Here is a 25,315-nt window from a genome sequence, read left to right as displayed (position 1 = left end):
CAAAATCAGCAAATGCTGTATATTTACAATATTTACAATGATTTTTCTTTCCTCAGACTGTTTTAAAAACTCTACACTTGCCAAAAAATAATAGTCTTTATGTTCTAACACCTGACCTGCCTCTTCCTTCTTCAAGTCATTCTGGGTAAGTCTTTTAGCCATATGTTCTACTTGTATGATTCTTTATTTTTTTAAATTATTATTATTATTTATTTATTTTTCTTTTTCTTATTTTTGTGAAGCCACATCATGTATCCTTTTAGGAACCTGCAACCAGTTTTAAGTGGTTGAAGAGGCAAGCGTTGGGATTAACTACCTCAGTACCTTACTGTTGAAATTAAGGGAAAAGTGTTGTTTTTTGTTTGTGTTTTTTTTTTTTTTGTGTGTGTGTTGTTTTTTTTTTAAACAAACAAACAAACAAACCCTTGGTGTGCTACGTGAATTACTTAGGTGCATACAGAATTTTATACCTTCCAGGTGTGGTGACTTTCATTTCCACTGGGAGTAAGTGTTTTTAAATTAAAGCTGGCCTTTCATAATTTATTGCGTTAGGTTGATTCATATAAGATAAACATGTAGAGATTGTTATCAGCTGATCAGAATTTTCTTTCTGAAATATTTGTTATATAATTTCATTGTATCTTGGACTTTTAAAAATGTACATAAATAGGCTGAATAACTACTTTTGTCTAAGTAGGCAGGGTATCTTCTCTTACTGATTTCAATACTCAAAAAGTTAACAGAGTGTTCATATGTCAGTGACTATTGCAAAGGTTTGAAAGTTAAATGCTTCTTTATGGAAAACTGAATCCTTACTGTTAGAGAGCAGTTTGCAGTTACTTTGCTTTCAGCGTTTTGTCTTTTTTTCTTTCCTGTCCATCTGTTTCTCAACGGTAGACACAGATGTATTCCTACCAGGAAAACCATTAATTTTATTCCGTGGCCACTAGAGGGTGCACGGTAATTGAGTCTAAAAAAGTAGCTCTGGTCCTAAGATGTCAAGCAAGCAGGGAGGATTGTACTTTGAATTGATCAAATTGCATAGTCATTAGACTAGATTCCCTTCAAGTTATCTGAAGAGGGAATTGCTTTTCTGCTGTTGTAGTTAAATAGTAGAATATTCTACAAATATGACAAAGGAAATCCTTTGACAATCAGTAGAAATGAATAGATGGTTTCCCAATGACTAAAAGTAGTCCCTGTAGTACTAAGAAGTTATCTATGAACATAACCCGTGTTCTATGGAAGAAACAAGAAAACTGATCTAAATTATAGATAATAAACAAATAATAGAAACATTAAGAGAGGGAATAGCGGTGATGGAACAGAGGGTGGTAGTGAGCTGAGATGCAAGTTGTACATACAAACAGGAGCTGTGGCTGTGTGTGAGGACAATAAGCCATTGTACTTAAAGAACTACTTGAAGAACAATGAAAATACTGTGGAAAAACAATGTAGATGCTTTACTTTTTTTTAAATTCATTTTGCAATTTTAATATTTTATACATGGTTATCTTGTGTATTGTCATTTTAATGTCTTTGATTTTGGAAAGAAATCTAGACTCCAAAGAATGTAGTTTATTTCAACTGAAATAAACTATGTAAAAGCAACAAGCTCTTTATAAAGGGTTCCCAGGTTTTTTTGTTGGATGAACAGTTTAAAAGAACTTTATTTCCTGGTAAAATCAAAGTGGTCGTTACCTTTACAGTTTATACGTGTTCCAAAGAGGAGATTTAGTTTTGGATATTTTTAAGATAAATTTGGTAGCTTTGGGATAGCAAACGATGATTAATTAGTGGCTACTTAAACAAGGATAATTTGAAGGCTAGATCATCTCCCTGAAGTCATAAATTCTAGATGAAAGGGGAGGCTTGCCTCCAATTAAAGCATCAATGCAGATCAAAACACATCTAATTGAAGCAATGTACCAAACCCAGTTACACTGTTTACTGCCTACTGTTAGGTCAGTTATTATTCAGATTAGTTTGTTACCCACAATTTTTTAAAAGCATGATGCTCGCATGTATTATTAATGGAAATTAAAGAACTTTGCCTCCTACTTTGTGAGTTCATCTGCTGTTTTCTTCAACTGCCTTCTGTTTTGAACTAGAGATAAATAGTCGTGATTTGAATATCTCCAGAAAGTGGTATTTGAAAAGCCTATGATTTCAGTACGTGGTATTTTATGGATATGCCCTTCATAAAAGGAGCAATCTGGTCACAGCTCTATAAACTCTGGTCTGTGCCTCTTCTTGACACTCAGGGAGAGGAGCATTTGAAACATCCTTTTCCAATGTATTGGTAGGTAGGCATTGAAGTTTGTGGCAGACTGTATGGACTTAACCCAGAACTGACTTAAACTGGCATCTAAATGTAACGACAAAACGATCCCACAGTTTAAACAAGCAAAAATCTCCTAGGGCATCTTCATTCATCGGTGGTATATCTAAAGCTTTTATAGGTAATAGAAACCCAGTGAATTACTACTGCATGCTAGTAAATTGAGGTGTAAAGATTAAATTTAAATGGCAAATACCACCTGTAGGGTTGGCAAAGCCATACCTACCCACATACAACATCTGGAACAATAACAACATGTTCTGTGGGCTGTGGATATAATGAAGGATGATTTCTGGTGAATTCCTGCCTCATCCCAACAAAGTAATTCACTCTCTCCCTCCATGCTTCCCTTGATCTTGCCTCCCTCTGACAGTGCTTCAGTTCCCCTCATGCATTTTGTAGCACCTGTGTCACTGTTTCACCTGTGTAGGTTGTCATCCTGCCCCAGCTCTGTTCTTCAGCTGAAATCCCGGTAAGCAGGTAGTATCAAACAACAGGGTATATTGTATGACAACGGATCATATGGTAGTTCCTTGTCATCGAAGGCCAGAGGAAGGCAGTATAAAAAGATTATGCTTCTACTGCAGTCTTTTATGAAGGTGGGCAGTAATTTAGGTCCCTTTCCTCTACTCACCTATTGATTTACACCCAGTATTTGAGTCCTTTACAGCATCGTCAGTTCTCCTTGAAACTAATGAATATGTACAAATCTGCTGGATGGCATAGGTGGGTGGAGAGAAACACAATTTCCTTTAGAAAACAGTCTTAAAACAGAAAGGTGCCAAAGAATGTCTATAAATAATTGTCCTAGGGGAGAGATTACTGGCACTGGCATTTCAGATTAGATTCTTCACTTCCTTACAGTGGCTTTCCTTCCCTTTAGTGCCTCAGGTGCTTCTTGCAAACCAGTAATACTCAGTTCAGGAAAAAAGGGTGAGGACAATGCGATAAAGGGAAGCATCAAAAGCATAGGCATGTGAGTCTGGACACATAGCCAGGTCTTCCTGATGGTCTTCTCTTTCAGTCTTGTGTGTTCTGGGAAGTGCTGTTTATATTTTTTTTTTCCTTCATTGTCACTTTGATTAATGGATGTCATTTAATTTATATTCATACTTTATTTTTTATTTTTTGCTAAATAGCTGAAAATGTTAATTTCTTTTTTATACTTGATGTATCACCAGAAAGTTCAAAGCAGCTAAAAGCTGTTTGACCAGCTGAATATCTCGGCGATGATTACAGTACTAGATTTTGCTAAGTGAGTGTAATTTATTTAAGAAATGTAATTATCTGTGTGGATAGGAATAAAAATTATATATACATGTCAAGTAATGGGTCTGTGTTTTGCTGAGTACGTGCTTTTTAGGTTGTTGCAGAGCAGTGGTGGTTGTGGCATGGGGTTTTGGTGTACGTTATCAACTGTTGCGGAGTGTTAATTAAGAAGGATGTAACCTGCAACTCCAGTTATTAGTATTGTCTGTTTAGCTGGACAGGAGCAGTGCCTTGCTTTAGTTACTTTGAAAGCTTCAATAAGAATGGTAAGATTAATGTTTTATTTTCACATCTGCTCATGAGACAGTTTAAAAATCCTGAAGTTTAAAATGCAGTAGAATGTAAACAGAAGGGCTTCTGCTCATTTACATGTTAGCCAGATTTGCTAACTGATTGCTGTTTGAACCTAATCTACCATCTCCTGCTGCATTAGCTACAACAAACATTACATTTACATACTGATTTCTTATTTTGTTTTAATGTAAATAATCTGTAATTACAGTAAATTTGGACTTCTGTTGACATGAGCTTGTATAAATCTGTAAGTTTAAAATGGAAATGTTAATTACCTTGTGTCATGCCTATTTATATAAAATTCAGAGATTTTGGGGGAAATCTTGTGACTGAAGAAGCTACTGCCTAATTCTGAATGCATTTCATTTAAATAGAGAAGTAAAAAAAAAAAAAAAAAAAAAAAAAAGAACTGAAATGAAATGGATCATTTGCTGTTCACTGAGTAAAGATACACTTTTGGCTTTAAAGTTAAAAAATATATATATTACTAAAATTTCAAAGAAAAATATTATTAAGTATTACATCAGAAATCAAAGCATTAAGGCATTCATTTAAAAATTGATACAACCAATGCATTTTATATATTGTTATAGCACAAGAAAAAAATAGTAAAGCCAAAAGTTTAAAATATAATAAATAAAAACTCTAATATCATCTTACTTCAGCATTTCATAGACTGATTGAACGGTTGCTGTCCCCTTAAGCTTAGCATCATTTGTTATTACACACTTTGGGGCTAAATATTGTTTCTCTTTTATTACACTTGTTTATAAATTGTGCTGTATTGGAATTTGGGTGGAGTAGCTAGTGAATAAACTCCTTCCCAACTGTTAATTGAGCATTTGGTATTTCCAGTTTCAAGCAACTTCTGTTGCTTGAAATTTAAGTTTTAGGGAGGAATGGTTTTAGTTGCATATTATGAATTTCAACCTTAGTTGAATCCTGGTCCATTGCTGAGGTTTCTACTCATTGTGATAATGCTGATAACCAAGGCTATATAGGCAATCCATATGAAATCCTAAACTGATTGAGGTTTCTCTTGCTAAAACTGGTCAGAGCAATGACTGAATGACTGGGCTCAGGTCTGTTTTCTTTTGTCTGTTCTCAGACTTGCTCCTTTTTTTGGGTGTTGTCAGATTTCCTGTATTGAAAGATTGGTACCTGAAAGTACTTTCAAGTGCCCTTGGCTCCTGTGCCTAATAGTGAAAGCATAATCATCCAGCTGAGGGGAAAAAATGTAACATCAATGTGTATAACCTATCAGCAAATGCTTTGGAGAGCTAGGGCTTGCAGTAGGGGGGAGATGCTGCTGACAGAAGTGGCCTACTTTTAAACCTGTTTCTAGAATTTGATTCCCTTTCACCACTAATTAATCTTTAGATTAATTAAATTCTGTTAGTGTTGATGGCAAAAAAAAAAAAAAAAATCTTAACTTCAATGGGAAATAGAGTTTGGCCCTGATTTTTCTTTTCTTCTTCTTCTTTTAATGCAGATATTTCATTTGGAAGATTGTAGTCGACTGATAGCATTTGCAGGAAAATGAAACTGCTGCAAACACTGAAGCCATAGCTTTAGAAATGTACATAGTGTTCAAAAGCAGCCGTCTTAGTACAGTTATGTGCATCTCGTAAAAAGTTTATTTTTTATTTTAAAAAAAAAGGCATTGGGGGAGAACACAAAGGTTCAGCTTACTGTCAAGGAGCGGTCTCCTGCTTAAAGAACTTCATTTTGTGCATTTGATCAGAGTTTTAATGGCTGAAATTGCAATTTTATGGCAATTTATTTTATGTTTGGAGTCAGAGTTTTATTGCCACAAAGAATTTGGGGTAATCCAAAATCCCTGCGGGAGGAAACAAATCTGGGAGGAGACTGACACTGCTGGCTCTCTAGCTCCATGTACAAACCAACCCAGTCTCACAGGGGAGCGCTGGTACGTGGAGGAGTTGGTGGTAACATCCTGCCCATAAGTGCACGACAACTCCTCCTCCCTTTGACTTCAGAACATACGTGGCCCATGTCTTCTGGCTTCAAGGCCATATGAAGTTTTGATATGGGACCCCAAAGGATTGGGTCAGTTAACCCAGTCTATGTTTCTATGTAAGCATTATCCTGTACAATTCTTCATTATGTTCTTTGTTTTCTGAAGAAAAAGTGATTTTTTTTTCTTATCCAGCTTAATTTTCAGCCTGCTCTTTGACTGTATTTGGCTATGAATGTTAACAAGAAAATTCTCAATATTTAATGTTTAGCTTGTCTTGTTCAGAAATCCAAAATGTAGAGGTGTCAAAATCATTACTTACTTTGAAAACTGAAGCTTTTAATTTTAAAGCACTTAATTTAAAATAACTGTGTTTGAAGAGTTTTTTCTTTCTTTTCTAAATATTTGCTGCTATCACATCCAGATGAAGTAGAGAAATGGAAAACCTTTCCTATGAACACATACATATCTATTTTTCTTGAGCATACCATATTTTGGATCTGGATGGTATTTAAGTGTATGTATTATGCATACCGTGAGAGACTGAGGGTTTGATCTAACTAGCCTGTTTCATTCTATGCTTACATCAATTACAGAATGAAAACATGAATCACGCTATCAGTTTCCATCTAAAGATTTTCAGAAAGTCAAAAACAACAACAAAAAGCTGTAATAGAGCCTTGTGTGACCCCATATGGAATCCGGAGTCATTCACATATGCTGTAATTAATAATATTTTTAGAACAGTTACATATATCACTTGCCTCCAGTATTTAAAAAAAAAAAAAAAAAAATCAGAACCTGAAAAAGCACAGCAGTGTATTTTAGTTGCTCCGGAACATTTGCTGAAAGAAAATAAGGTTACAGCAATGCTAAACTTACTGTTAGGGATCAAATTAGAATTACCTTTGAAAATAGGTGTGCATCTTTTCAGACTGTTTTTTTTCTCCTATGCAGGACTGTGAAGTATTTTTAAATTTTTCTAGCCTGTTTTTAAAAGATTTTGTGACAAGTGGAGCTAAGTTAACATTCGATGTAGATTAATTATTTCAGTTACATATGTAGTGTCTGTCATACATTTGAACATACCTAACATTAACAAATAATTAAATTCATCTTCCTTATTACAAAAACACATAAAAGACAAGAGAACTGGCACTTCATGATTTTGTTTTGTCATGTGTGATTGTTATGTTTAAGATGTCACAGAATCCAAATTATGTTGCTGAGTTTGTAAGGTAATTTTTCTTGAGATGCTAAAGCAAATAGTGCATCTCTTGCTAAAGCATCCATTGAGTATTGCATGGGTTCCTTGCCATCTGAGCAGCCAAAGTGCAGATCGGTAATTACAGTAGAAGGAAAAACTAACAAATCAAGACTCAAGTAATCCAGCAGTCTTGCCTTCTTGAGTCTTAAGATACAGCTGTGCTCATCTGCATACAGAATTAGTCCTTTATTGCTTAGAGGAACGGCATGGTGAAGTGTCATCAAACAGTGAAGATCCGAAGGAAAAAAAATTTTGCATTCTTATAAGAGTGTGTTATAGGAAAAAAGAAGTAGATAGACACAATTTAATTCCATATGCCACTGAACAGGTCAACTCTGCATTAAATACTATTTAGAAATGTAGCAAGGTATGTTATAGTGCATTTTTGTAGCCTATATTAATTCATACATAGCTGGAATTGCCCTATTTATAGCCAAATCCTGTCTTCTGTTTTGAAAAGTAGATAGTTGCATAATTTTGTACCTAATTAAACAAGATGCCTTTTTAACATCTAGATGTTTTGTTACTGGGAAAAAAAAAATCTTTGTGACTTAATGTTGACCTGTTTAATCTGTATCTTAAGATTTTCTTTTAGCTTATGTTATTGAAGATATTTTAATATGCAGTTAAAATAATTTGAGCAGAACTAACTTTTCTAAATAGTCAATAACCACAAGAGAAATTTTGCTGTGGTTACTTTTCCAGTTCTAATTAGCTGGGTTTATGTGCTTTGAATGAAACTAAGGCATTTCCATTTGATTTATGCTTCAGGTAACCCTAGAGAAGTGAAAGCATGCTTTGCCTTATTCTACTTACCATCAGTTTTTAACGTGCATCGTAGCTTGGTGTTTTGTCTGGTCATCAATATGCTTACAAGCCTAATGGCATAATGAGTGCTAAATATACCTGATGTTCATGAAGATAATGTGACTCTCAATTTTGAGAATATTTAACATTAGAAGAGCTTTAAAGGCTGCAGTCATCTTATTAAGGAAGGAGTTCAGGAATGGCCTTTGGTCATTCTCAGCATGCTTCCTTGCATTTAAGAGTGAAAAGAGAGATGATAATGTTGTGCCTGGACTTGTCCATGTAGAGTTTAGGGTACCCTGGGGTTTTTGCATCTAACTGTAAAACAAGCTATAACATGCTTATCCCTGATTTTCTTGTTTTTCTTTCAACCATTTCAGGGCCTTGCAGGAGTCATTAAATCAAAACTTCATGCTGCTCGTCACCCATCGAGAAGTCCAGCGGGAGTACAACCTCAACTTCTCAGGAAGCAGTACCATTCAGGAGGTGAGTGGTGTTTCACAGCTGAAGAATAAATGTAGCTCGTTATAGCTAATGCCAGCTCTGTGAAAGAGAGTTTACATGGCCTAGTTGGAAATTCCTTTATTTTATTAGTCATCTTTTTGGTTTAATCAACTGGATCATGAAGGTTGCGATAACTTGATTAAAGAGCTTGGCCTAAAAAAAAGTTTGCAATTAAGTTATGCAGAAAAGATGTTACTTTTTACATTGTAATAGCAAAATATGTGAACAGCCTCTATTGAGGTACTCTACAATGACGAGGAAAGGCAGTTGTTCAAATTACGTTTTATTTTTAAGCCCCTTGAACCTTTTGCTGTCTTCCCTTCTGTTAAGCAGTTCCATCTCCGTTTTGTAGGCACCTCTACCAGTGCTGGTTGCTATTATAATGCTCTAACTCTTCCTGGCTTGGTAGCCAAATGGTTTCTGTGTATAATGGATGTCACTGCCATTCTGTCGAATGGCCAGCAAGGGGTGATGTTGTAGAGAACTTCATCAGAATTAAGTTCTATAGAAACAAATATCTCTTATATGAATCGGGATGCTCAGAATTTAGAGCAAGCAGTCCTTGTATATTTTTAATTCCTTTCTGAAGCCAAAGGTTATTGTCTGATATTGTCTGTATATTGTCTGATGCTTCATGATGTATCTAAGGGCACATGTTTTCAGTATTACTTCCCATATAACCCACTAACTTCTGGAAATATGACAAACAATCTAGAAATAAGAATCTTAAGGATTAACTTCACAACATATTAAGATTAAACGTTTGCTCTTCACATTAAACTTGTGTTTGCTATTGATTTGTGTCTTCTCTCAGTCTTGTTGAGGACGTTTTATGGAAGTTTTTCTCATGAGGTGAGGTGACATTGTAGAAAGAATTATTTTAAGTTCCTGTAACATTTTTATATCAGAGAAATAGCCCATGCAACAGTGAAAAGTAACTGTTTTGTTTTCATTGCGAACCTTATTCTTAAGATGTAAATTCTATTTTTATCCTCTGCATGAAAGCATTTTACCTTTCTAAACCTTTAATAGTAAATTCTGTTAGTTTTTTAATACAAGCACACAAATGAAGTTGCATCAGTTTGTTTTTTGAGGGGCCAAGCTCTTACTCTTTAAAAATTAATATTTTAGTAATTTATTTCTATAAATCTTCAAATTACTTGTATTTTTAAATTGTGAGATTCTAGAAGAAAACATATCACACATACGTATCGCCCATTTATTTTTATCTATGCTATATCAACTACTACTCTCCAGTCTTAAAGGATCCAGGAAGCTGTGATGGTGCATGGGAATTTAAGCTTTACATGCACTGAAATTTTCTTGTTATTAATGGTAGGTTACAGTCAGCATGTTATTGTACAGAGTCAACTCAATTTAAAAGTGAGTTACAATTTTCTCCCTTAAACAACCAAAAGCTCCCCCTGAGTCTACCACCCCATACCCTTATTAGCATGAGCATCAAACCTTTATTTGCCTTGCTCCTTTGTGTCTACGTATCACGTCCAATATTGTGTATAAAATTATGAAGATAATTAATTTAAAGGGTAAAATGAAAAAAAACTGTGGACTTGTGCACTTGATAGTGAACAGGTGAATATGTCTATACAAAGTCTTGTGGAAATCACTGGGGACTTGGCTGAGGTAAAAGGGTTGGCGAACATTTGTCTAATTACAGAAAACAAGAGCTGTTTTGTATGTTAACTCCCTAATGACTTTTAAATTTTTTTTTTCTTTTAGCATAGAGCAAACATTGTAGCAAATGCTTGAAATCTAGTTACTTTGTGTGATTTGGAGAAATTGGTGATACCTTTCATTCTTTTCGATGCCACGTCTCAATTGTTTCCAGAGACCAATAGATATTTTTTTTTCCTTCACTCTCATGTTCACACTTTAACAAATTAATAGTTTACTTTCCTTCTGGTATATTTTCGTAATTGTGGAAAAGCTTCGTGGAAGTTGCAGTTGCCAACCACAAGAGGGCAGGAAGGACTATTCAATTATTACCTAAAAATGCCATTCAGTGTTTTCAAATTAGCTTCTGGTATATTAACAAAAAGGAGTATAATGGCCAAGTTATTGTTTGATTTACAGATAATTGGCATATTGCAGGGAGGAGACTTAATTTCACCCTTTTAAATTAAACAGGGAGATTTAAAAAGACATAAAATATTCATTAATGTTCAGTGATTATAAAGCAGTGGCATATATTTATTCTACCTTTATTACTGTTTCGATGGGAAAATACTGCAAATATTTCAGAAATCGAGTTGGCCATACTGACAAGTTGAAGTGTTTAAGCAGTGTTAATGCAATCTACTCACATGGTATATCCTATGCAGAAAGATTCAAAATGACTACATCAATTATTAAAAGAAATATTTAAAATTCTATAAATGTTCTACTGCTTGCCACAGTTGGGTGCAACTCTCTCTCTAGGGCTAGTTGTTAGGTTTGTTGTTATCTTTTCCTTAAAATTTACAGAACTAACATTTTTTCCAAGTTTTCCTAAAATCCCTCTACCCTTTCAAAACTGTCATAAATATTTTGCAAAGGTTTAAATGCAGAATTGAGTGAGCTATCTCCTGTGCATTACTGTTGCTTCAGTTCTCTGTTTTAATTGTTTAGAATACATGTTTAATAGTAAATGATATTTAAATGATTTGTTATTTAAAAAATAAAAAAATCTTGCTGTTTAATAGGGAAACAACCTGACTGAAAAATCTCTAATGTGAGAAGCCTGAAGTTGTAGTACTCAGGTTGGCTTCCACAATTTCTCTTGTATTAAATCGTATTTGGATTTTGGATGATACATGAAAATGCTTTTTTTTTTTTTTTTTTCCACTTGCTTTATCTGCATCTTCAACTCTTCACATATTAAGGTATAATTTCTCATTTTTAAAAAATCTAAGTTACTCTCAATTATATTGATGCGGGCTCATCAGCCTATAGGGAAACTTAGAAATGAAATAAAAAACGAAACTTAAATTATCGAACTGGATATTGGATTTTTTTTTTTTTTTTTTTTTTTGGTGAGTCAAGCAGGGGAGTGGTTAAGTTAGAAAGTTAATGATAACATGTTGGCCTAAATTGCAAATTAATCTGTGTCACAGGTTTCTGACATCTGTTTGTTCTTGTAAAATTGCAGTATTAAATTAATTCCGGGCAGATACTGTTCTGGGAAATATCATGATTACTTTTTTCCATGATCCGCATTTTAAGGGGAAATTAGTAGGGTTTGTGCCAGTTTGGAGACTGTAAATTAATACATTTCCAATGTATTTTATGGTTAAATAAGGACAGTTCTAACAAATTTGAACTGCTAATACATAAAAGACTAAAACAAGTTTTCTGCCTGAATACATACTGTTTATTCTGCTAAAATAACTTGTGGAGGTTATCCCTTGCTGAAGTAAGAGAACTTTTAAAATTTGATTTAACAAGCTATTTGCTAAATATGCATATATTTAATGCATTGCCTTATTTAACATAAATTGTTTTCTGGCTATTCTGATGAACTTACTTTAAAAATAATATTTTTGCTGTGTTTCAATTTTTTCAAGTTGTAGTTGCATTATTTGATAGAGGTGAAAGACAGCCCTTTACATGGGGGGAATATTTAAATATTTCATGGAAAGCAAGGATACTCCTATCCTGAAGTATACACAGTCAAACTAATTTGCAGAAAACTTTTTGAATTGAGAACCTCTCTGTCACAAAAGCACGCTTTGCACTTTTTGTTGTTTTAATTGGCGACATGGGAAAAAATTCAGTAAATTTTATCAAACTGGATACCTCCATTAAAAACAAGGAGTTTGCATTTGTCTGTTTTACTGTCGGTAAAGACTTTGAAGCCTTTTTTGTGATTCCTGTGTGCAGGATTACAGAAGTATCCAGTGTACACAAGCTGTGGCTGTTAAAGGGTGGACAAGTTAAATATGCAGAAACATCAGGCCTCTTGGAGATCAGTGATTTTTTTTTTTGTATATTTTTTTCTAACTGTTGGAGATTCCAGTTGAGAATACTAGATAAAGCATGTACTAGGTTCTATAATTCCTAGTAAAACATAAAATCTGTACAAACAATGCAAGGATGGGTCCCTAAATACAGGCTGTCTTTGCATAGCTGCATCTGCTCTTTATTCCATTCCTTTAGCCAATAAACTAATCAGAGGCTAGTATCTTAGCATCCCTGTCACCTGTCATAGGTAATATATTTGTTCTTTGTTCCCTATAGACTTACTGGCTAAGATGGAATAAGAAAAGCAATGTATCCAATAGCACTACAGGCAGGAGGAGGAACTATTTGTACACAGAACTGCTTGGGATGAGAGAAACTATAAATTCTGTGTTGCCAGACCCTAAAGACAGTTTGAAGTCCTTTGTACTGAATTTGTAAAAACTTTTTTGATAAGTTTATGAATGTGAAACAAGATACAAAAGCAACATTTATGTACATGCAGGCAAAAAATGATTTGAAGGGCTTAAATAATTGCAATACATAAATATAGGCGAGCAGACTAATTGCTTTCAACATACAGAAAAAAAATCCAGCTGAAGGTTTTGTAGGTTTTTTTACATCTGATTTATGGTATTTGTACAAAATATTTTCAAACCAATTACTGTTGTCTGAGATCACCCATAGGAAAGGTCAGACATTGGTGGTGGGACACAAAATGTATGTGTAGATAACATTGTTCTTTGCAGTTACGTAACTACAAAGTTGTAATTTAATACATTTGCCAGACATAATAATACAACCATCTCCAAATATTGTGCATACATTAACAGTTTCAGAACAGATGTTATATTCTTGAGATTTTTAATTGCTTTAAAATAGTTAAAAACTATTCTTATGCTGATAAAAATCAGTAACACTTCTTTTTGTATTTAATAGATGCACAGACATTCCACACTGTTGTTCAATTATTTTCTTAGTATCAGAAAACTAGTAAAATAGGTTGTGGCTATATTGATTGTACTTGATACTTAGATTATGTTTGCGAAAATTGCACATTTTTTTTGCTTTCTCAAGAAATGTATGTAAAAACTATATTCAATTTACAGTAATAACATTATATGTAATTTAAGCATCTATCACTGTGATACCATCAGTGTTCTGCAGTGGTAAATGAGTTAGCTGTGTTTTGACTTAAACAAGGAGAGAGAAATCTATTTTAAAAAGCTCAATCAGCTTCTTGTTTTTTGGGGGGGAGAGTTTTTTAGAAAAAGAAAACCAGCACATTGCTAAACTACACTGCATTTACCGAAAAGACTGGGATAAACTTTGTAAGTGATCATGTTATGGATTACATGGAAAATGAAGTTGCTTGGGAAAGAAGGAGGGAAATACCTATTCTGTACCTGTTCCAAGTGACAGCTTTATTAGGCATTTAAAATATCTCAATATCTGACTTTAGAGATCCGTTTCTGAGAGGTTGTACTGCTGAAGGTATACAACCATTTCCCTTTTCATGCAACAGAAGCAGCGCTCGGAGGTAATGGCAGGGCTCTCCTTCACTTCGCTTTAATTATGAAGCTTACCATATTCCTGCCCGAATATGTTTCATAACCTGTAATCTGCTTTCAGTGGGTTTGGACGTGCATATCATTAAAGAACCGATCTCCAGTTATCAAAAACTAGTAAACATGGACATTTTTATATGCAAGAAAAGGCAGAGAGTAAATAATTGCACTGGTGACCAATACTGTAATAATCCTGTTTTACAATATGCACTTGACAGGTTGTAATAGTGCTAATTGAAGAGACTAATTCACACTTGCTTCATTCTATTCAAAGGCAAAATCAGCAGCTTGTTTTGCTTTTGACCAGATGGTCCTGATGAACACCTACTGTGCACTTTAAGTGCTTTACTAGAATTACAAAGGCTGGGGGCTGCGTCCGACTCAAAATGATTTGAGAAGAGAAAAAAACCTCGCTGCTCAATGGATTTGGTGCAACTAAATTAATTCTAGTGGACCCATTACACATTGAGCCCCCTTTTCAAAGTGCTGAGCCTCCTCGTTTGTTCTGTAGCAATGAGAAAGTGAAAGGCAGATTACTGCAAACAGAAATAAAAAAAAAAAGTGCTGTGAAAAGGAGAAAAGAGGCCTTGAAGCCTTTTCATATCATTTGGGTTTTTCAAGTGCGTTATTTTTGGGGAGGGTGGATGTATGAAAAGCCAATTGGAGTTTTTTTTGTTTTAAAGTGCGCTATTTAAGTACTATGAATATAAAAGCAAGAGCAACAGTTGACTGAGTTTACTGTGGTAAAGCTTTGTGTCCAAGGATGAATCAAATTCATTATAGTCAATGCTTTGTATTTTCATATGAATGTAGGGTTAGTTTCACAAGACTGTGTCTGTTTAGGATAATTATAATTTAATATTTTCCTTTCATAAAGTTATCACTGTAGATATCTAAAATTTACTGAAAGTGACATTTTTTTTCTTGCATAAATTTAGAAGCACCCAGAGAGTTTAAAACTTCCAAAGGAGGCAGTTTAATTTCCAAAGGAAGGAGAGGCTTGTTCTACTGGCGTTGCAGCACAGATTATTATAACTAATTAGAAGTCACACATCTGTTAGCTTTCGATTTGTCGACGCTTGTAGTTCTGGGTGCATGTTTATATCTCCCTCTTCTTTCTTTCTTTCGTTCCCTGTCTCTATTGCACTCTGTCCATAAATGTCCAGAAACTCTCAAAAGATAAGGATCAATTTATTTGAATTTGAAAGTAATGAGGAGTCATTGTTATAATTTTGCTTATAGGTTCTGGTCCATAAATGCTCAGTCATGTGAGTTGTCCTTATTTTACAAGTAATCACGTTGAATTGAATGGCTTTGCTTGTGTAATTTAAAGATGCTAAGGATTTTGGGGATCAAGACCTAATTTAAAACCCTGAATTTTTAAAAACCCGCCATTAAAACCATCACTTGCTATTCTGATTCTGAATATTTGTTGTTTTACTTTCAGAGGTGGGGAATTTTTCTGCTTCTATCATAATGCTAGCTATTAAAAAGGTGTTAGCATGTAATGACAAGAGAACCTAAGCAGCTTTATGAACATATTAAACAGCCACGTTCCTAGTTCCAGGGCTGTTTAAAGTGGGAAAGCAATACTCTGTAGCTAAACAGAATAGCCCTGCTATGTGTATAAACTCTATTTAGTTGAATCAAAAATGAAATATTCATGTTTTTCACAATTAAAAAAATAATTTACAGCTTGTAAATTGAAGTGTACCAGACCATGAATTAACCTTTCTATCCTATGTTAACTATAGTATGATCACTTCTATTATTGCATGATATACACTTATATTTGAAAAAAAATCATTAAATTGCTGATTTGTTTTCAAACAATGAAATTTCTATTTGTGCGAATTATAGTAGGCACAGTGTTCTCTCATGTTTTCTCATCAAACAACCCAATTATACTTATAAATAGTGAGGTGCTAATGAACTGTTGTTCGGGAAAAAGTTTTTTTTTTTTTTTTTAACTTGAGTAAGAAAGGAAACACTTCACAATTTTAGAGTGCTTGCTTGGTGAGAAAATATTTGAAAATATTGTACTTATGTAAATCATGTTGGTGCTATCACTTTTAAATACACAACAGAAGCTAATCTAAAAACCTCTTCAGTTCATATGGAACACAACTAGATTCGTGACATTGTAAATTGCTCACTTAATTGGGAACTGATGCTTTACTTCTATTCATTCAGTTACAGACGTTTTTCAGCAAGATAAAGTTTAAACCTAAATATAAGCTATATTAGTGCATTCATTTAAGAGAGAGTAATTTTTATAGAGGGTTGAGGTGATGAGAATGTTTAAAGTAGTAGTTGTAGAGGTAAGACACTGAAATGGGCTACAGTATCTTAGCAATAGTGTAACGGTAGCTCTATAATTCTGTAATCATTATGCAAAGAAAATATTCAGTTGCCATTTCACCTGTGAATTAATAACTTTTGTCTTTGTCCAGTCCATAACATTGTAGTGAGGCAGTGCACTATCTCTTTAGTAAACACATCTTTTATCATTTTTTTGTTATATTCCTATGTCTTTGTAAAACACAAACTTAAAAAGTTAGTCTTTTGTATTTTTACTGAGAATCATGAGCATAAATTGAAGAGCCTTGCACTCATTTAAAGGATAAAATGGCCTCATAATCACCCTCAATAAATCCCTGTTACTGTTTTTAAAAAGGGTTATAGAAGCTCTCAGTAAACATTTGCAATAAGTGGCAAAATTTATGCCTTGCTTTGTGATAGTTGCGTGACCAGACAGTGGGGTATAGGATTGTTTTAAGGTTTTTACAGCTGCAGGCAAAAAGCATCTGTTCCTAGAAAAGCCTTCATTGTTTAATTTTGACACTGACTTTTCCATGCTGCTTGTACCAGTCTCTGGATTAGGTGCCACTAAGATAAAATTTGTTTTAAGCTGCTTCCAAATGCAGCTGTCACTATACATGGCCTTGTAGCTTAGGCAAAGTAGACATAATCAAAACAAGCATTTTCGTACAGGGTCATCTCAGTCGACTGAAAAAGCTTGGAGCAAGAATTTTGACAATATTGTATCTTGTGAGGAGCAAGGCTATTAGCTTTTGTATTTACTTAATCATTCTTCCAGTGATCACTAACATGTATGATTGTCTCAGAAACAATGAAAAGAATTTTTTTAAACTTCACTTCTTTTTCTTTTGCATTTACTTTATACAAATCATATTTATTTTGATTACTGTGGTCTTAAATTACATTAATTATTCTGTGTATATCTCTATAGTGAAATGGAATAATTTACAAAAATCAGGGAAAATTGACATTTTTGAAAAGGCTCCTTTTCTTTCCTTCAAAGTTTCCAGTGAATTAAAAAATGAAAGAGCACTTCATTTTATGTATCCCAGAGTTGTGTTAATTTCTACCCAGCTGGTCTAAAATGATTGATACAAAGCCAAATTTGTGACTGCCTGCATTACAAAGTCTGTAATTTGCTAATGAATTATGATAATAATCTTTCATCATACATGAAAGATTTAGACAAACAATTTACTAACTATATAGTTTGATCACAATTTTTGGGTTTGTACCAAGCCTTGAATCTACTTTATTTTCCCCAGCATAGATTTGCAGACTGAAATGAACTTCTTTTTACCTTGTTTTGAAAGCAATAGTACTCGAAGTTACGTAGAAATAATAGTGGACAGCAGGAATGCTATAAGTTGTATAACAAGTGTAAAACATCATCCTTAATGTATATATAAATGAAACCACACAGTTTTCAGCTAGAGAAGCATCACAGTGTGTATGGCACCAGGAGTTGTTTGAGACTTCATCTGGCGACACAGAAGTAAATGGAAACAGGTAGAGGTGATTCTCAGGTCAAACCTCCTTCAAGTATGGTGGAGATGAGCTCTAAAGCAGAGCGAGATAAGGGCGTAGGAGAAAACAAGGCTTGGAAAGAAAACCAAATCCTCCAGAAAAGGAGTAACTGCCACAAGATCCAGTCAACCTAAGCAAATCAAGTGGGTACTTGCATATCATGTCGGTGAACAGCTGATCTTGCATACTAAGGACCTTCTGAGGGGGGTGTTCACAGTAGGCTGTGAGCACAGTATAAGCAGATCTCTTGTATGAAATCTGCTCATTTTCAGTCCACTTGGGGAGTGGATCGTGCATGTTCTAACCAAAGGTTACTTCATGGTTCTGCAGAACTTGCTTTCACATTGGGTATTTCACTTTTAACATAATGAACAGCATAGGAACAAGGAGAGGAGCTTTCAGTTCAGTGCCCCCTGACTCTTCCTCTGTTTTGCAGATAAAATAATCATTTTCCTGCACCTCTTGAGCTCAGTTCAGTGGATTTCAATTATTGATCATTTTAATGTCTACCCCCCCAAGCCAACACAAAGATGAACATGTATATCCAGTGATGCTGTTGTTGTTTTGGTGAACCTATTGACTTCAGTCTTCTCTGGCTTCATATACAATTCTTCAGGGCATGAGTTATGTGCAGCAGTTGATTTATTCACCTCAAAACCCACACAACTGCTCAAAACAAAATCACGTTGAGATTCCTTTGGCCACCATTACATTGTATGACTGGTAAAAAGGTAGAAAATAAAGCAAAACAAAACTGGGAGTAAAGGCAAGAAAATAGAACGATACAACTAGCAATATCAAGAAAATATATGGGACAACCAGCAATTTCAAGAGAATGCCTTCTAGAGCAAGAACTGGGAACATGGCCTTGTGAAAGGAGAAGAGGAGCTTTGGCATAGGTGCTGAATGGAAAGGAGTTTGAACCACAACCAAAGGCTTTTTGTTGTTTCATTACATTCTTTGTTCTTACATTTAGTGAAACAGAACTTTGTGACCTGGGAAAGAGCTAATGTATTATTTCTTACTGTATCAGTTTAAAAAAAACAAACACAAACAAATATAAAGTTTGTTCAGAAGAGAATATTCTTAGTCCATCTTCCCAGCTAATGGCAAGTGCAGAACAGCTCCATAAAGACTTAACCTAATTAATTCATTGTATTTTGGAAGAGAAAAAGGTTATTAGATGACGTTTGAATTTCTTACAGAAACTCTCACAGACTGTGCAGTCCTTTCAAAGTCTCCCATTTGCCCAACTTACTGGGCTTAAGCTTGCATGATGGAGCAGTCCAAGTGTGCAGACTGAATTCCATTAGGATCAAACTGAGCTAGAAGATAAACAATTTATAAATTCCAACTTCTGAGAGACATTCAGTCCACAGGACCAGACCAGAAATGGTCAGTAGTGAAAAACCAGCGACGTAAAGGAGTGCTCATCGCCACCTGATTTTCTCTGCAGATCTCCTGCTGCATTGTCTGGTGAGCTAACATAGACATAGCCATAGGCTACAACTTAGTGTTTTGCAAGAAGATTTAAGGAGTGTAAAGACATCTCCATTCAAGCTTAATCTCAGCCTACTACTTTTGGTTCATCAAAAATGAAACTTTCACCCTACCTCACAACATACCCTTGTGAATTTCCATATTTATCCTTGGCCTCATGAGATCCAGCCATGAAATACTAAAATGGACCTGTCTGACTTGACAGCTTACCTATCACCAGGGATAGAAATTGCACCGTACTGCTTTGTATTACAAAAAAGGATGTTATTTCACCATTCTGTTGCTTCTTTTTGAGCAGAATGTCAGAGATTCGTCACTGCTGTTAGTCATCCCTGTCCAAGCTGCCTGGTGGTCACAGTCCTCAGCTGTGTGCTCAGGGGATGTTCTCAGCTGCAGTCTAGCCTTTTCTCTGCCAGCCCAATGTCAATGCACAGAATAAAAAAGGAGCCAAGACCTTTTAAGCAGGATGGGTGAAAGAGACTGTTAGTTAAAGTTGAAATTGTCAACGCAAAACTATTCCCATATAAATTTAAGCACTTCTTATGCTTCCCTACTTTTGAATTATTCAGGAATAAGCTCTTCTTGCCTCAAAAGAGGAACTTTTTGTGGGTAAGTGCAAACAGTTTGTGCAAGACACAGAGGGGGAGACGTTGAACTGAAATTCTGTGGTTACAGATAAACTAAAGATTGCACACAAATATAACTCAGAAGATTTCTAAAATAAAGGTTACTCTTTTAGAGTTGCCAAGTTCAATAAAATGTAATCTGTCATCAGAAATGAATGAAAGAAATTTAAGAACACAAAAACCTTTCTCTCTTTGTTTCTCCTAAAATAAATTGCGGAGATATTTTGGGTGCTGCATGTGACCCTGATGCCATGAATGAGATCACTGAAATGTTGTCTGTTCCTAGGATTCATTATTGTGTTCTCCATCTCCTTTTGCTGGGATTGGAGTAATGCATGTATGGGTACGCTGTGTGATACCAGCTGGTCAGGCTCATTGCCATTTTGTAAGTACGGCTTTCTAGGAAGGGAATATCTCTTCCGAGCAGACAAATTGTAGAAAAATATTAAAAGTCCTTGTTCTTTGTATTCTTCTTTCCCATTTTCTTTTTCTTTTTTGGGGCTTATCTCTTTCCAATACTGTGAAGGTCTTCAGATATTTTTCTATGGTTTCAAATGACAGTATCACAGAATCACAGAATTGTAGGGGTTGAAAGGGACCTCAAGAGTTCATCGGGACCAACCCTCAGCAATAGTAACATGAGAATCTTCAAGAGAGCTATTAGATACCAGATGAATTATGTATCCAGATACAAGACAGATCTACCTTTCCTGGAGAGGAAGAAGAGATGTTAGGGTTAAGGTCTGTGATGCACCAAATCTCTATGTTCTTCACATTTTTTCCACCTGTTCCAAAGTAATATATACAAAGGAATAATGTCTCAAAAATTAAATTCTCTTAATTCCAAAATAATGATACCTAAATAGAAAAATAAAGTCTGCTGACGAATGTGGGCTATTCTGCACCATGAAAAGAACATTTCTTTGGAATGAAAAAAAAAAATGAAACTTTTTCGTTGTGTCAGAAAACTGGAAGTCAGCTTGTTATATATATGAAATATTTGAACTCTTTTCTAAATTCAAGTAATAAGAAGTGGATATCGCATAGAGTTTAGACTATGATGAAAGTCATATATTAAACTTCAGTCTGAAGGAGAACATTTTGGTGATCAGTGCTAGAGAGATTTTGCAATAAAGCGGCCTTTTCTGTTCCTAGAATTTCCCAGTAGAACTAGCTAAATTTGGGAAGCTACTTGCAGTTACTCAGTGGCATGTTTTCTACGAATATTGTTTGACAATCCAGTTTGAGATGCATAGTCACAAAAATTCAGTTGCTAGGTTTAGCCAATGTTTAACAGACTGCTGCAGTAGCAATTGAGATGTTGTTAACTGAACTTTCTTGTCAGGTGTTTTTGTAACAGAACCCTTTTCAATACCCCAAAATGTATAGTTTTCCTTTTAGAGAAGTGCATTTTCCTTTTAGAGAAGTGCATTAATAGCATTGTTTCATTACTTGTTTTTAAGATCAGCTTAAAGTGAGGAACACTAAAACTTGGAAATTAAATGTCTCTTCCAAACTGTTTGAAGTAGATGATAATTTTAGCATGCAGTCTGAAATAAGCATCTATGATCTCAAGACATTGCTATCAGAAGAGAACTGCAAATCCAATTTCGTTTTTTTTTCCCTTGTTTCAGTTTATAGGTCAGATCTAGTTGGCACTGAGGGACGAAACAGACAATTTTCATGGATTATTCTATGAATGTCAAATGGATTTTTTTTCTATTAATTAAATTGTTATTCATGGTGCTACCATACATAGGTCAATATTGCACTTGCCTAGGATTTAGAATATATATTTTTATTTTTTGGTGTCTTTCTCTTAGTGTATATTTTACACACTGACTTTGTATAATTAGGAGTATACTTGTGGTTCCAAGGAGGAGCTGCTAGTATGGATCTGTAAGTCAGTTGGTTTTTTTAGCATCTTTGCCGGGAAAAAACGTAGCGGAATAGCTGAAAATGCGAAAGAGCAGCTTGTGATGCTATAACTTGTCAAATAACCATCGATGCATTATAGCTGAGCAAACTGTTTCAGTGTGTGCATATACAGTACGTATTTCTCTCCAAATTAATATTTGCATTTGAAATACGTGTAGTGCAAATACATGAAAAGTATATAACAATTAATAATATTTTATGTTTGATGTTTACATATTGTGTGCTCTGCATCTTAATTCTTAATGTTATCTGCTTCTTTAATCAGCTTGAATTAGTTCCAAATGTATTGATTCAGAGAGATTTATTACTTAGCTGTTAAGTTTTGTTAGGCGTTTCTATCCTTGAAACAGGTTGGGTTTAGTCAGTAGTTAGCTGGCATTTTCTAAGGTTGCCATTTATGATGGTCTTAGATTTTGAAGAGCAAAAACTTCTTTGCCACCTTTATGATTGTTTCTGAGTTGTAGTGTTGAGAAAAACTTAGAGAATATAACACTAATTTAGTAGTGGTTTCCAACTTAGATCTGTTAAGTGCAAAAATGTTGCATAGCTTTAAAATGAAGGTGTACTTTAATCTGGTCTAGTTAAACCAGCATGAACTGTTGTGTGAATATTCTTATTTATCTGAAGGGCAGCTGGTTTTCTTTTAACATAAACAGAGTAGGAATTAGATGGACTTAAAGCAAAGTAAGGCCTTATCTTTAGTGAGGAAAAAATGTTTTGAATCCTGTATTATTTAATATGTGATAAATAAATCATAGTAAAATCCCTGTATTTACAAAACACTTAATAGTCATATGCATGCATCTGATAGAGAGCAAAACTTCTGTTCCTTCAGGAGTCCCATCTTCACTATGCAAGCAAGTAGAAACTACAGTCCATACTAAAACCAGCCCTCCTGGTTGTAAATCAATAAAGTAACCCCAAGTGCTATTGTGCCAAATGTGGAACCTGCAGGAAACCTTGCAAGCATGCCTTTTTGTCAGTACTCTTACCACGTTAATATGTTGGGCTTAATGTTTTCCCTACAGACACACATGTTCAGGTGCGTATATAAGGACTTTGAGGACCTATTATGGTCTCCATTGGATGTAGCAAACAGTTATTACTTTCACTATAATATTGAGTTAAAAAAAAAAAAAAAAGAAAAATGGCATATACTTTAGACATTTCAGCTCCTCTCCTGGATTTCTTTCTGCAGTGACTTCTCAGAGTGTTTTTGTTTGTTTGTTTGTTTTTAAAAAAGCCTTGTGACTTCTTTTAAGATCTTTCTCAATTACTTGTGTTACTTTGTTCTCCCATTTGTGAATTATGACTAACGTACTGTAATGCAATTGGAATAAGAAGAAAAAGTCAGTTTTGTATTGCTTTCTTTGATTGCTTGGCAACTTAAATGTAGTGTTACACTAGAAATTGCTAGAAAGTTCTGCGTTCATATCCATCATAAATGAAAACTTGCTTACACTTAAATTTCTGCCAACATGCTGTGTTCATTTTAATCACTGGTGAAACGATTTCCTGGTTAACTTTTTTAGTTCTTTATCAGTTTAGTGATAAATGCCACTGTTATTTAATAAATGTGAAAACACCACATTGTGATGTTCATGGTGTTTTGGAATTCAGTGTTGCAACAGTTTTTCTGTGACCTAAGGGAATGAGCGAGAGATGTGGATCAGTGTCTATGCAAACTACGAATAGCTGTATTCCCAAAACGAACCTGAGGATAACTTGTTTTTCTGGTAATTTTATCAAAAACGAAGACCTTGCACCATTGTAAATTTAGGGCCAATTCTGCCTTCCTGTCTGCCTGTACAGATGAGATTTGGTTCCTCAAAACTGCCGGAGGCCTCCCTCTGGGAGCCGCGGCCTGCTACCCCCTCACAGAAGTGCTCCCCGAGCTTGAGGGTGGCAGAGGGAGGAGGCGAGGATGAGCTCTTCTCAGCAGCCGTCTGCTCTCAGACTTCTGTTTCGGATCCTGGCTGGGAGTCAGTGTCATTTTAAAGCTGTGTTTAACTCCCTGTCATCCTGCTCCCCTCTGACTCCCCATGTGCTGCTTTGAAGGCAGCCCCTGGGGTCAGCAGCTGCCTGCCTTCTGCGGGAGCTGAGCCACCCCTCAGAAAGGGAGCCCGAGAAGCAGTGCAGAAACAAGAGTCAGACAGACCTGTCAATGGCTTTTTCCTCCCCCCGAGTGTTAATTGTGGTCACAAAAGTTAAGTGCTTCTGTAAAATTAACATCTTGGTATTACGTATTTATTTTCCACCATGTAGCTTCAATGTCAAGCTTACTCAGCAGACAAGTCAAAACAGGAATATTTTTTCTAACTGCTGTTAGAGCAAGTCTCAGCCTGGGATCTCAGAAAATCACAGTGTTCGTTCTGGTTAGCAGCTAATAGGAAACAATAAAGATTTAGGGTTCAGAATTTAATTGGCACTGATGTTGATGCAGGAAGCACAACAGCATACAGTTTACTCTTGTGAAGCTTTATTGATTCTTTTTTAAAAGGAAAGCTCTGATGAAAGTAAAAAGAGGCGTTTAATTTGCAAGTATTTCTACACTGTTTTTTTCTGAAATGTAAATGCGTTTGTATCCCTCTCTATCCCTCACAGTAAATATCCCTCAAGATCTTCTGATTGAGAAGTAGACACAGGAAAAACAAAAGCATAATATCATTTCTACGGTTCAGCTTACTCATTTGGATGAGATTTGGGCTTTCTTTTTTATGCCTTGGATTTACATCTTTTCTAAGTCTGATGAGCATTTGGAAGCATTTTAAAGTATTGTGACATTAGTGTATCCTCAAAATCTTCATCCCAAATTTTAATCTTACAGTGACCAAATTAGTAATACCGCTCTTGAAGAGGTGATGATATGAACAGGAGCTACCTTTTTGCCATTGCCTGATTGCCTGTAGACTAACGACTAGAAAGAGATTTTTTTTTTTTGTCACTAAGTCAAGTGACCTTTTGAAAATCAGTGAGGAACTGAGGGTATTTCTTCAAGTATAGATTCATCCGATGCTTTCAGAATATGCAGCAAGTCAAACATATGCTGCAGTACTAGCTACACAGGCCTCTGAATGACTTCCACGGCTTCCTTGCAAACCATGATAAATGTTGAGTCCTCAGGGCATCATCATTGGCACAGCCACCATAGATGTATTCATAGATGTATTCAATAGCTGATATCTCAGTCTCTGCTTTCAAAATGCTTGTGTGTTTGTTGTTGTTCCTTTTTTTTGGAAAAGACTGACCTATTTACCCTTCAGTCTGATCAGTCCTTTTTCTCCATAGCATTGGTGACAGATTACACACATTTCTTTTGGTCTGGATTTACAATTTCAGATGCCTGTTTCTGTGACACTATTACCAGCAGCTCTTAGCTTTTTGTTGGCTTTCTGCCATCTCTGCAACCTTTTTTCC

At 35.1% G+C, this 25,315-nt stretch overlaps 1 protein-coding gene across 1 annotated transcript in view; it reads left to right on the top strand.

Annotated features, from left to right (window-relative positions):
- The window catches only part of FAF1 (Fas associated factor 1), a 160,376-nt gene that overhangs the window by 38,495 nt on the left and 96,566 nt on the right, over positions 1-25,315 (top strand). Inside the window, exons 6-7 of the mRNA XM_084528394.1 lie at positions 57-145; positions 8,337-8,442. Coding sequence (XP_084384520.1) covers positions 57-145; positions 8,337-8,442 — 195 coding nt within the window. The remainder of the gene's footprint in view (positions 1-56; positions 146-8,336; positions 8,443-25,315) is intronic.

This window comes from Aythya ferina (assembly GCF_964211825.1).
Source record: "Aythya ferina genome assembly, chromosome: 8".
Taxonomy (NCBI): domain Eukaryota; kingdom Metazoa; phylum Chordata; class Aves; order Anseriformes; family Anatidae; genus Aythya; species Aythya ferina.
The sequence above is the reverse complement of the archived record's forward strand: the minus strand, read 5'-3'. Positions and strand labels throughout refer to the sequence as shown.